The 12,681-nt window shown below is 38.7% G+C and overlaps 1 protein-coding gene and 1 non-coding gene across 6 annotated transcripts in view; both read left to right on the forward strand.

The window, feature by feature from the left end:
- Positions 1 to 12,681, forward strand: part of TLK2 (tousled like kinase 2) — a 109,858-nt gene that overhangs the window by 65,837 nt on the left and 31,340 nt on the right. For all 5 annotated transcript variants that reach the window (XM_060080666.1, XM_060080664.1, XM_060080665.1 and 2 more), the window contains 3 exons: positions 3,838 to 3,948; positions 5,180 to 5,316; positions 12,243 to 12,395. In XM_060080666.1, the coding sequence (XP_059936649.1) occupies positions 3,838 to 3,948; positions 5,180 to 5,316; positions 12,243 to 12,395 (401 nt within the window). The remainder of the gene's footprint in view (positions 1 to 3,837; positions 3,949 to 5,179; positions 5,317 to 12,242; positions 12,396 to 12,681) is intronic.
- Positions 6,564 to 6,635, forward strand: TRNAK-UUU (transfer RNA lysine (anticodon UUU)). Its single transcript has one exon. It is a non-coding gene; the product is annotated as a tRNA-Lys (tRNA).

Here is a 12,681-nt window from a genome sequence, read left to right on the forward strand (position 1 = left end):
TTTTTTTTTTTTTTTTTGTGGTACGCGGGCCTCTCACTGCTGTGGCCTCTCCCGTTGCAGAGCACAGGCTCTGGACGTGCAGGCTCAGCGGCCGTGGCTCATGGGCCTAGTTGCTCCGCAGCATGTAGGATCTTCCAAGACCGGGGCACAAACCCATGTCCCCTGCATCGGCAGGCGGACTGTCAACCACTGCGCCACCGGGGAAGCCCCACCATGATATTTTTTGAAATAATTTTTTTATATATATATAAATTTATTTATTTTAGTTATTTATTTTTGGCTGTGTTGGGTCTTCGTTGCTGCGTGTGGGCTTTCTCTAGTTGCGGTGAGCAGGAGCTACTCTGCAGCGCGCGGGCTTCTCGTTGCAGTGGCTTCTCTCATTGCAGAGCACGGGCTCTAGGTGCATGGGCTTCAGTAGTTGTGGCACGCGGGCTCAGTAGTTGTGATTGATGGGCTCTAGAGCACAGGCTCAGTAGTTGTGGCGCACAGGCTTAGTTGCTCCGTAGCATGTGGGATCTTCCTGGACCAGGGCTCTAACCCATGTCCCCTGCATTGGCAGGCAGATTCTCAACCATTGCACCACCAGGGAAGCCCTTGAAATAATTTTTTAATATACAGTTTGGCATATTGACTGACCCATTCTTTACAAAATTTTTTAAGGTTTATTGTTTTCTTATTGTAAAAGCAATACATGCTTTTTATAATAAATTTAGAGAATAGTAAAAAAAAATAATATGACACCCATAATTCCATTACTGAGGTAAAACATTTGGTACATTTACTTCAGTAATTTTTTGAGCATTTGTTGCATATATATAAATTTAAATTTTTTATTTATTTATTTATTTTTATTTTTTGGCCGCGCCGCGCATCATGTGGGATCTTAGTTCCCTGACCGGGGATCGAACCTGTGCCCCCTGCAGTGGAAGCACGGAGTCTTGATCACCAGACTGCCAGGGAAAGTCCCTGTAGCATATATAAATGCATCTATACATAAATACTACCAATTTATAAATAAAATTGGCTAACATTTTAATCTTCTCCAGTGTTTTTATTGTTATCAAGCTGATGTTCCCTTTCCTATTCAGAAATATTTTTCCTTAGGCCTTTTTGTTTGTTTGTTTGTTTGTTTGTTTGCTTTTCTCCATCTTTCAATGAGGAGAGCCATGTTTGGACTCAGTATCTATTTTCCATCTTTCATTGTTAGCATCCATACTTGCTTGGGGTTGCTCTTATTCCTGTTTTTGTACACTTGGGTGCTCGTTGAATTACCAAGATTTATAATTAGATATGTGGGTTTAAAAAGTTCCTAACCTAGTTGCAGTATTGGCAGGTGTTTGTCCAGGGTAGCTCTGCTGGACTAAAAAAGGATCATGGGCTTGTCTTCTTTCTTCATCACCTGACTTTCTTAAGATTGAGAAGATGAAATGACAAACTGATCCTAACTTAGGACTCTTTTTGGGGGGGTTTTAAAAAAATGTCTGGTTTAATTTTCTAGGAAGTGGTATGTTCTCTTTATTCACCGCTACCCTCTTTCTACTGCCTTGTTTTCTGAAGGTTGTAGTCTTTCTTTGGGTATAGAGCAGTGCCAGTGGAATGGATATGTCAAAAAAGAATACACAAAAGGACAGCTGCCATTTTTTCAAGTTGATGAGAGCTTGTGTTTCTGATTTGGAGGGACAGGGGGAATGACCACTGCTCTTTATATCTCCTTTCAGGCAGGCATGGACCATTCATTGAGTTTTTCCATTTTAGTTAGATGTTTGGGTAAGGCTGCATCAGCTGCTTTACCAGCTGCATCAGCTGCTAGCCAGGTGCTAGCCAGGTGCTATTTTAAACCTGAATACAAAATCATTAGTGTTAGAAACCACAGAAATTGAGTTCTTAAAAGTTTAAATAAGCTGCCAGAGATTGATTGATGCCATAAATTTGATTACAAATTTCAATGCTCACCTTCCAAAAGTAGATTGAATTTCATATAAACATTACATGATCTTTGTTTTTTTTTAATGTTTATTTTAATGTTTATTTATTTATTTATCTGGCTGCACTGGGTCTTAGCTGTGGCACACTGTATGTGGGATCTTTGTTGTGGCATGCGGGCTCTTAGTTGCAGCATGTGGGCTCTTAGTTGCAGCATGCATGCGGGATCTAGTTCCCTGACCAGGGATCGAACCCAGGCCCCCCTGCATTGGGAGTACAGAGTCCCAACCACTGGATCACCAGGGAAGTCCCAACATTACATGACCTTTGCCTTGTAGATTTTTAAGTATGAATTAGTCACATTTACCCAAATGCACTTGTACTTAGCCTTCGGTAACGTGGTCCATAGAACTCTAGGGCTCTGTTAGAAGAACTAATGAGAATAAATTATGTTTATGAGGAGAGTAGAAATTTGGAGATGGAAGCTGTTATACAGTGGTCACTTTAAAATGAAGCTGAAAAGTCTCAAAAATTGAGTGTGCTATAGTATCTTCCATTTGTGCTTTTTACTGTTTCAGAAACACATATCATTTGATTGGGAAATGCTGTATTTTTTTCATAATTCAAGCAAGTTATTATAAAGTATCATTTATTTGCCAAAAGAGTAGATATCTTTTGTTTAACACAAGAATAAATTCAGGAGTTGCAAGTCAAAGTTGACCTTGGGTTAGTGGTTCTTCCCTTCTCTGTTATTGTATTGAATTTTTCAAAGTATTTAGCCCTTCTGACCACAACTAAAGTAACTGTGTATTTACATTCTGGTGTTGTTGAACCAAGATGCTGTATTCAACTTCTTTGTTAGTTCTGTCTTAGGCGGGCATGGGTGTGCCTGGCTTCTCTGGTAAGGAACATTTATATAAATCCATGTCTCTTCTTTGGAAACAAGAACAGAAAAACAAAGAACAATTGAACATAAAGAACGTTATGTGGTTTTTTTAAAAAAAATTCTGTAATTTTTTGGTAGTGCTTAATCACCCTTTGGAAATATTTAATCTGTAAGTGCTAAAAACTGCTCTTTATATGAATTTTAAACATCTCATTCATTGTAGGTTTTTTCTTTTTTTCTTTTTTTTTTTTTTCTTTTTGCGGTATGTGGGCCTCTCACTGTTGTGGCCTCTCCCGTTGCGGAGCACAGGCTCCGGATGCACAGGCCCAGCGGCCATGGCTCACGGGCCCAGCCGCTCCGCGGCATATGGGATCCTCCCAGACCGGGGCACGAACCCGTATCCCCTGCATCGGCAGGCGGACTCTTAACCACTTGCGCCACCAGGGAGGCCCCGGTTTTTTCTTTTATTTTGTGACAATTTAAGTATGTGTGATGTACTAGATTTATCTGTAACTGGCTTTGGGGAGGAATAAAATATGATCAGTAGAAAAACATGCCCACTTCTAGTAATAGAATTCATCTTTAATAAATGATAAGTTTATTTAAAGAGAATCAAGGAACGAAGTATGTACCTTCTTTTTTTTTTTTTTTTTTTTTTTTTTTTTTTTTTTTTTTTTGCTGTACGCGGGCCTCTCACTGCCGTGGCCTCTCCCGTTGCGGAGCACAGGCTCCGGACACACAGGCTCCGCGGCCATGGCTCGCGGGCCCAGCCGCTCCGCGGCATGTGGGATCTTCCGGGACCGGGGCACGAACCCGTGTCCCCTGCATCGGCAGGCGGACCCTCAACCACTGCGCCACCAGGGAAGCCCTGTACCTTCTTTTTTAAAAAGACATAGTTACTCTTACCTCTTTGAACCTTTATTTTGCTTATAATTTAACAACAAATGATTTTCAGACTCCCTAGAAACTGCTTTTGTATTAATCTATCTTCCTTGGAGCTAATTAAAAAAATTTTTTTTCCATTGAAGGCCAATTGTGATTTGAGACGGCAGATTGATGAACAGCAAAAGATGCTAGAGAAATACAAAGAACGATTAAATCGATGTGTGACAATGAGCAAGAAGCTCCTTATAGAAAAGGTAAGTGATTAGTGGTGGCCTGAACTCTGTACCCCAAGAGGCTTAGTGTGTGTCATTATTGTGACTTCTTACTCTTTACCTGAAATGAAAGTATTTCAGAGTGGGGCTTCTTAGGAAAAGACTTCTCATGATTTGACAATTAGAATTCTTTCTTGTGTGGACACTGAACCAAGTATCCAGAGTGATAATTTGGGATATTTTTTCTGATTGTGCTTTGCTTTGAGAATGGTGTTGGTTGGACAGGGGCAGCTTGTCCTAGTTGAGTTTATTCAGGGTATTGCTCTGCAAAATTCTTACATTCGTCCTATTAATTAAAGCGTGTGTCCTGTTACTATTACAGACATTTAGCAATAGTTTTATGTCTATTTCAGATATGGTATTTGGAGTAACTTATGTATATAATAATGTGATAATTCAGTGCTTTGTGCTTTAAAAAACTAAATTGGCATTTACTTGTATATGATTACTTTAATTGGCTGATGTCTCCTTTATTATAGTAACTGATTAGTTGCAACTTGCCTTTAATAAATATAAGTAACTATTTCTTGAAAACTTTTAAAATATTACATCTCCAGTACTTATTTATCTTATAGTGAAAGTTTTAAGATGACAGTACTTCCTAATGAAATTGTTACAAGCTAGAGGTTTGAGACAGACGAGTGGTTTTTTTTTTCTTTTTTTTTTAATTTTTATTTATTTATTTTGGCTGCGCTGGGTCTTCGTTGTTGCGGCTTGTTGCGGTATGTGGGATCTTAGTTGTGGCATTTGGGATCTTAGTTCCCTGACAAGGGATCAAACCCGGCCCCCTGCATTGGGAGCCTGGAGGCTTAACCACTGGACCGCCAGGGAAGTCCCAGACTAGCAGTTATTTTTGCTGAAATCTTTGAAATGCTGTTAAAAAGACAGGGAACACTGATAAAAGTGAAGTGAATTATTTTATTGATGTCAAAGATACTGTGGAGAACTTTGCTTCATCTCTTAATCCACTAATTTTATAGAAAGGAAATCACTTTTTTCCACATTTATAGGAGAAATAACAAGGTATATGTTAACATGGAACATTTATGGGTTATATAGAACGTTTATAGCTTTAGGGTACTTCCTGAAGTCAATGTAGATTTAGCCAGTTGTCCTAAACTTTGAGCAGTATAGTACAAAAAATAAACATAATGCTGTATATGAGTTTTCATAGGAAAATAAAATTATTTTCTATTTGTCATTTTCCCCTAAGTCAAAACAAGAGAAGATGGCATGTAGAGATAAAAGCATGCAAGATCGCTTGAGATTGGGCCACTTTACCACTGTCCGACATGGGGCCTCGTTCACTGAACAGTGGACAGACGGTTATGCTTTCCAGAACCTTATCAAGTAAGTGAATTGTGATGATTAACTTGAGAACTGAAAAGTTGGTTTGGACTTAAAAAATTTTTTGTAATTGTAGTCATTAATATCTTAGTAGTGGCAGTCGTCATTTCATTCAGTTTTTGTTACCACATGTGTTAAGAAATGTAGGGAAGGAGATAAAGTCCTGGAAAAAAAATGACAAATAATCAGATGAATAAAAAACAAGTTCTATATTAAAGCTTAAAAGAATCAGAATCAACAAAGCTAAGAAAGAAAAATCTGGACCTGACTTGATATCCTTTTAATTATGTAATTGATTTTCATGAGGAGTACACCCACAGTCAGCATTTATTCTGGGTCCATAGGAAAATGAAATAGGCAAAGACCCAAGGAAGGATTTCCTGAGTTAGGTATAAAACAAAATAAAGCTTAGGAAGAACTTTTATAGGACATGTCCCTGGGGCCCTTTAAGGGGAGAGTATCCAGTCAGCAGAGATAATCACCTCCTTGGAGGCAAGGACTGAGCCATCGGTCAGGCTGGTGACCAGCCCCACTGCCTGTGCCTCTCAGCAGCTTGGAATCTTGAGCATTCCTTCACTTTATTATAACTTTGGTTTGAAACATTCAAGTATTTACTCCAAGGAGAGAATTAACGTTTAAAATCCTAGAATTCCAACTGTGTAATATTAGCTCAGGACTTTAAAAAACCCTTCAAGTTGTAGTACCTTTTATTGTATCTTATTTATTTATTTTGATTTGATAGATCATTTCCATTTGAGACTGGGGTGCAGGGGGCAGGAGTGGCACATTGTATTTTTTTTTTTTTTTTTTTTTTTTTTTGCGGTACGCGGGCCTCTCACTGTTGTGGCCTCTCCCATTGCGGAGCACAGGCTCTGGACGCGCAGGCTCAGCAGCCATGGCTCACGGGCCCAGCCGCTCTGTGGCATGTGGGATCTTCCCGGACTGGGGCACGAACCTGTGTCCCCTGCATTAGCAGGCGAACTCTCAACCACTGCGCCACCAGGGAAACCCCTGGCCCATTGTATTTTTAATCATGGGCTCTCAAACCTCTGATCTGTAGATCACCGCGAGTTGAAGGATTCCATAGACTGCCTTTCCTACCTTTTTTTTCTTGCTGAAATAACTTATTGAGCGTCGATTGGAGAGGGTAGAACTACTTTTGAATAGTAATGAAACATAAATAAATAAATTTATGTCTGAAAGAAAAGTACAGATACTGATATTATTAATAATATTTTGTTAATGTGAATTCCCTGGTGGTCCAGTGGTTAGGACTTGGCACTTTTACTGCCAGGGCCCAGGTTTGATCCCTGGTCAGGGAACTAAGATCCCACACACCATGCTGCATGGCCAAATTAAAAAAAAAAAAAAAAAAAGCTTTGTTAAAACCAACCTCTGGATTACATATTAGTAGTCAGTGCTTTATATGTGATACATTAATCTCCAACTTGGTTTAGTTGTGTTTTTGCCTCACAAGTGCACCTCATGTATGTATATTTGGGTGTGATGAGAGGCTGTCAGTCAGAGATATAATACTGTGGAAGAGAACAGACTTTTGAATTAGGCCAGATGCCAGAGGCTCAGAGTGGCATCCACTCTGAGCTCTATGCATAGATGATAGCAGAGTTGCACTAGGGCAGTGTAAACGGCTGCTGCAGGGAGGCATGATATCTATCCCTTAACACCCCGACTGATGTGCAGATTGCCCTGGAAGGGGCACACCATCCAATTTTGTTAGAATGGGACAGAAGATAAAACTTATACCCCCCCATTATTGACCAGAGCTACCTAATGTTCACACTGAACCCCAGATGTGATAATGACTCCTACCAGCCCATGACAATGGTTACTCCTCAGATGGCAGTTTTTAAAATGTCTAAAGACTTAAACTCAAAAGGTTAGTGGATTTGTATAGAGATGTAAAATGTAATTACTTTTAAGAAGTGATTACAGTTTTTGCTGATAGTAGCAGGTGTTTTATCTTTTTACTCTATAAGCAGCCTGATGCCCAGAAGGTTCTGGAAATCTTATATAGTTAGAGGACAAAACAATGACTTTGCTGTAGAGCCATCGGACCAGAGAAACTGGGACTATCTAAATGAGATCCCTAACCAGGTTTGCTTCTCCTAAGTGGATAGCATTTTTTCATGGTTTTAAGTCACATAAATTGCAGACTATCCATCTGTTCTCTTGAGAAGCTATTTCTGGCTGATAACTTTTTTTGTTTGTTTTTTTTTGGCACGCCACATGGCTTGCAGGATCTTAGTTCTCCAACTGGGTATTGAACCCGGACCCCAGCAGTGAAAGGGCCGAGTCCTAACCACTCAACCACCAGGGAAGTCCCCTGGCTGATACCTATTAATTATAAGTATTTTATTTTTTAAAGTTGCGCTTTAATAAATTAATTCCCTTTCTTAATTTTAATGCAGAATTGAAGTTCTTTAGTTGTAAAAGGCTGTAGCTGATATCCTCACAAATGATAATTTTCTGTGTATAAGAAACTCCATGGGGCTTCCCTGGTGGCGCAGTGGTTGAGAGTCCTCCTGCCGATGCAGGGGACACGGGTTCATGCCTCGATCCAGGAAGATCCCACATGCCGCGGAGCGGCTAGGCCCGTGAGCCATGGCCGCTGAGCCTGCGCGTCTGGAGCCTGTGCTCCGCAATGGGAGAGGCCACAACAGTGAGAGGCCCGCGTGCCGCAAAAAAAAAAAAAAGAAAGAAACTCCATGACACATAATTTGGTGAACACAAGGCAGGAGTACTAGGTTTTATAGGAAGAGGCAAACCTCAAGACATTAAAAATTTAATCAGATAATCAAATATAGTCTCAGTAGGAGCCTCAACACAGTTCTTTTGTTCTCACTTTGTTCCTTGGCTCTGTTTTGAATGATCTTTATTAAGATCCTAAAACAGAAGATTTACTGTCTAATAGGAAGATCATAACAGATTTGTAATGTTTTTTGACCAGGTTAGTAATTTTCCCTAAAAATATGTTTGAATCTGTTGAAAAAGTAGCTTATTTTATAGTTCTGAGAAAGTAGTTATATTAAACACTATTGTTATTCAGGACACAATTTTTTTATTTAAACAAGTCTTAAAGTCTCAAATAATCAATGGCAAGGCAATAAAAACTTTTTATTAAGATTTTCTTTATATTAAACCACATTAAAGTAATGGAATTTGACCTGTATACAAAATCGTGGTTGTTTAAGATGTGGATTATCAGAGGGAGTAAATTAAACTTTATAGCATTGTTATGCTAGTCCACATAATTATTCTGGTGTGTAAGGAATCATAGTGATTTTAAAGTGATTTCTCCTGAACCATCTGATTCTTGGTCACATGATCCATAATGAGAGACAATTCTTTTGTTTTAATTTTAATTTTTTATTAAAGTATAGTTGATTTACAATATTTTAGGTGTGCGGCAAAGTGATTCAGTTATACATATGTATATGTATTCTTTTTCAGATTCTTTTCCATTATAGGTTATTGCAAGATATTGAATATAGCTCCCTCCGCTATACTGTAGGTCCTTGTTGTTTATCTATTTTATATATAGTAATGTGTATCTGTTCATCTCAAGTTCCAAATTTATCCCCCTGTCCTTCCCCTCTGATAACCTAAGTTTCCATTCTGTGTCTGTGAGTCTATTTCTGTTTTGTAAATAAGTTCATTTGTATCATTTTTTTTAGATTCCACATATAAGTGATATCATATGATATTTGGAGAGACAACTCTTTTTGTTGATTTTATAAATGCCACGTTTTCCTTGGGTAGTATATACCATTTTACAGTTTCTAGTACACACAGAACATATGAAATCCTGGGAATATTTAAAAATTCTTATCTTGGATATTTAGACACTATCTGTAGATCACCACTAAAATTATTGTGGTTAAAATAATGTCTGAAAATATGTGCATTTGTTTTTTTAATACCTCTCCTACTAGTTATAATATAGTTTTGCTATTGAAGTTGCCTGTAATCGTTTCCTAGGGCTACTGTCACTAAATATCATAAACTGGGCAGTCTAAAACAACGTAAATTTATTTTCTCACAGTTCAGGAGGCCAGAAACCTTAAAATCAAGGTGTTGGCAGGACCATGATCCCTCTGAGGCCGCTAGGGAGGCTCCTTCTTTGGCGTTCGTGGCTTGTGAGCATAGCTTCAGTTGCCTCTGTCTTCACATGGTGTTCCCCTATGTGTCTCTGTGTCTTCTCTCCTTTTCTACCAGTCATATTGGATTAAGGGCCCACCCTACTCCAGTATAACCTTATTTTAACTAATTAAATCTTCAATGACCCTGTTTCCAAAGGTCATAATCTGAGGTACTGGAGATTAGGACTTTAACATATCTTTTTGGGTGACACAGTTCAGCTGATAATGGTACCTAAAGCTGATGGTCTTCTTATCGTTTACAAATAATGGCTTTTTAAATAGAGTTATTTAGATTTGAATGAGATAAATTTATCAGGTCATCAATACTTTTGTAAAAGATAGTAGAACTGAGACTTCCCTTGTGGCACAGTGGTTAAGAATCCACCTGCCAATGCAGGGGACACGGGTTCTATCCCTGGTCCAGGAAGATCCCACATGCTGTGGAGCAACTAAGCCCACGCGCCACAACTACTGAGCCTGCGCTCTAGAGCCCACGCACCACAACTACTGAAGCCCGTGCTCCGTAGAGCCCACGCTGCAACTACTGAAGCCCATGTGCCACAGGTACTGAAGCCTGCGTGCCTAGAGCCCGTGCTCCACAACAAGAGAAGCCACCGCAGTGAGAAGCCCGCGTACCACAACAAAGGGTAGCCCCTGCTCCCCGCAACTAGAGAAAGCCTGCAGCAATGAAGACCCAGTGCAGCCATAAATAAATAATTTTTTTTAAAAGTGTGGATTTTCCCTGAAAACATTAGGAAATTAGTTTTATTTTATATTTAATAAGGGTAATTGTTAAAATCTCCATCTTCCAAAGCAGTTAGTCTTCAGAGACAAAATGTTGTGGTACTCCACTAGTACACTGTGGTTTATACTTAAACTATATATTGTATGGTTATCTTCAGAGAGTTCAGAGTGCCTTGAACTCAGTGAGGCCCCTGAAATGGTAGAAATGAGCTTAAGGTTATTTTACCAATTTTTTTTGATTGAGAAACTCATATTCAGAGAAGATAAATGTTTTCCTCAAGGACATTCATTAAGTGAGAAGGAAGATTGTGATTTTACCTAAGGATTCTGTGTCTTAATCCAGAATTCTTTCAATGCATGAATTATTCATATATATATTTTTTGGAGGGAAAGGCATATCTCTAATAGTTAAAAGATTTTCTTACACAAGCAGACAACGCTTGAATTAAAATTTCTACCCTGCTGTTAAATTGACATCTAATCAATAACCCAGCTCATCTTGAAGCCAAGAGAATCGTATTATCAAGTGAATGGATATTTATTTGCGGTACTCTGTCTGATCAGGTTAACCTTGCTTACGGTGTTGCCATATTAGATGTGGCAGGGTAAATTGAACTATGGGCATCTGCTCTGGGGTATATAGTCTTGTTTTTCTGGTTGCCATTCTTCCAAGAAAGATATACTGAATCTGGAAAAGGTCTAGAGACTGACAACTATAGTGTTCAGGGAAGAGGGTCGAGTACAGTTCATTTTAGAACATAGGTTTAAAAAATTAGATTGTATCATTCCGCAAAAGTGAAGTTGGATTGAGAAAAGGAGATGGGGGATAAAAGCATGGTAGATAGAGAAGGTGAAGGAAGCTAGCATTTGACTGTCAGGTTAACTGTGTTGGGTGATTTAAAGACTTTAGTCTGTTAAGTCTTGGTATACTTTTATATGCCAAGTCTATAAACCTTAGTGTCTTGCAGGTAGGGTACGTGAGAGAAAGTGGATTACTTATATTGGTATTTTTATTGACTCCTAGTTTGTAAATTAGTTATTATTAAAAACTTAGACATCTTATTAGGAAATACTCTAATGAAAATGGTGTTAAATATCTTGAGTCTTTATATATGTTTTTTATTAATTCATTTTGTGTACTGTTTCCTAAGGAGTTTTTACTAGTTGAAAGGCTTCATTTTGCTTTCTCTAAATGTACATCCTCGTTCTTAAAAAACTTAGTTTAGGGCTTCCCTGGTGGCGCAGTGGTTGAGAGTCCGCCTGCCGATGCAGGGGACATCGGTTCGTTCCCCGGTCTGGGAAGATCCCACATGCTGCAGAGCGGCTGGGCCCGTGAGCCATGGCCGCTGAGCCTGTGCGTCCGGAGCCTGTGCTCCGCAACGGAAGAGGCCACAACAGTGAGAGGCCCGTGTATCACACACACACAAAAAAACTTAGTTTAGGTTTTACCATATTAGTGACTGGGAATGACTTGGCTGTGGTAATGCCTCACTTAGACTAGAGTAAATGATAGGTCTAGAAGGAAAATCTTTTTTACTTTGTTTAGCATCCTTCAAATTTGGTATCTTTCTAGATAGAATTTGAGGAGACTATAATCCAATAAAAAAAATTAAAAGGCACTTGGAACCTTTTGTACTTTCTTATGTAAATACAGTTCTTTACTTTAATGGCTTCATTACCAGGAGTTGTTTTCTTAACTGTTAAAAAGCAATCAGAAAATTTTTCCTTTTGAGTTAGAAAATAAGATCACAATAGAAATTTGATATTGTTTCTTCCTGCCCACTTTCCTACTCTGAGAATTACCATAATTAGTGTCTTAAAAGTACAGATTCATTCCGAAAAATAGTTCTATCACCAAATATTCGGCTTTTCCAACCTGAAGTTAAAGTCAAATCTCTACTTAAAGGGGTTTATTTTTTCTGGAGTCTATCGAATATACAGGTAACAAATATATTTATGTTTATTCCACAGCCATGTTCAAAAAATTGACCTTCTTCCTCTGTGCAACATCTTTTGTATCTCTAGGCAACAGGAAAGGATAAATTCACAGAGGGAAGAGATAGAAAGACAACGAAAAATGTTAGCAAAGCGGAAACCTCCTGCCATGGGACAGGCCCCTCCAGCAACCAATGAGCAGAAACAGCGGAAAAGCAAAACCAACGGAGCTGAGAATGAAACGTATGTTCTTTATTAATGTGAACTGAGATACCATATTCTTCCCTGAGATACAAACCTCCTATTGAGTGCCACTGGAAAAAGTGATAGATGGTGGAGATTTCTAGAGCTTAAATTTTCTTTTTAGTTACATTAATAGATTTGCTCAACTCATATAAAAGCCATCTAAAATTAACTCATTTTCTTAGTCATGATCTTATATAAGGAGTTTCATATGAGAGGGAGAAAAAATGTCATTTAACTTGATGTCGTGATCTTTGGCCACTCTTATAACAAATGTGAAGTCATT

This window comes from Mesoplodon densirostris, chromosome 18, assembly GCF_025265405.1.
Source record: "Mesoplodon densirostris isolate mMesDen1 chromosome 18, mMesDen1 primary haplotype, whole genome shotgun sequence".
NCBI classification, from domain to species: Eukaryota; Metazoa; Chordata; class Mammalia; order Artiodactyla; family Ziphiidae; genus Mesoplodon; species Mesoplodon densirostris.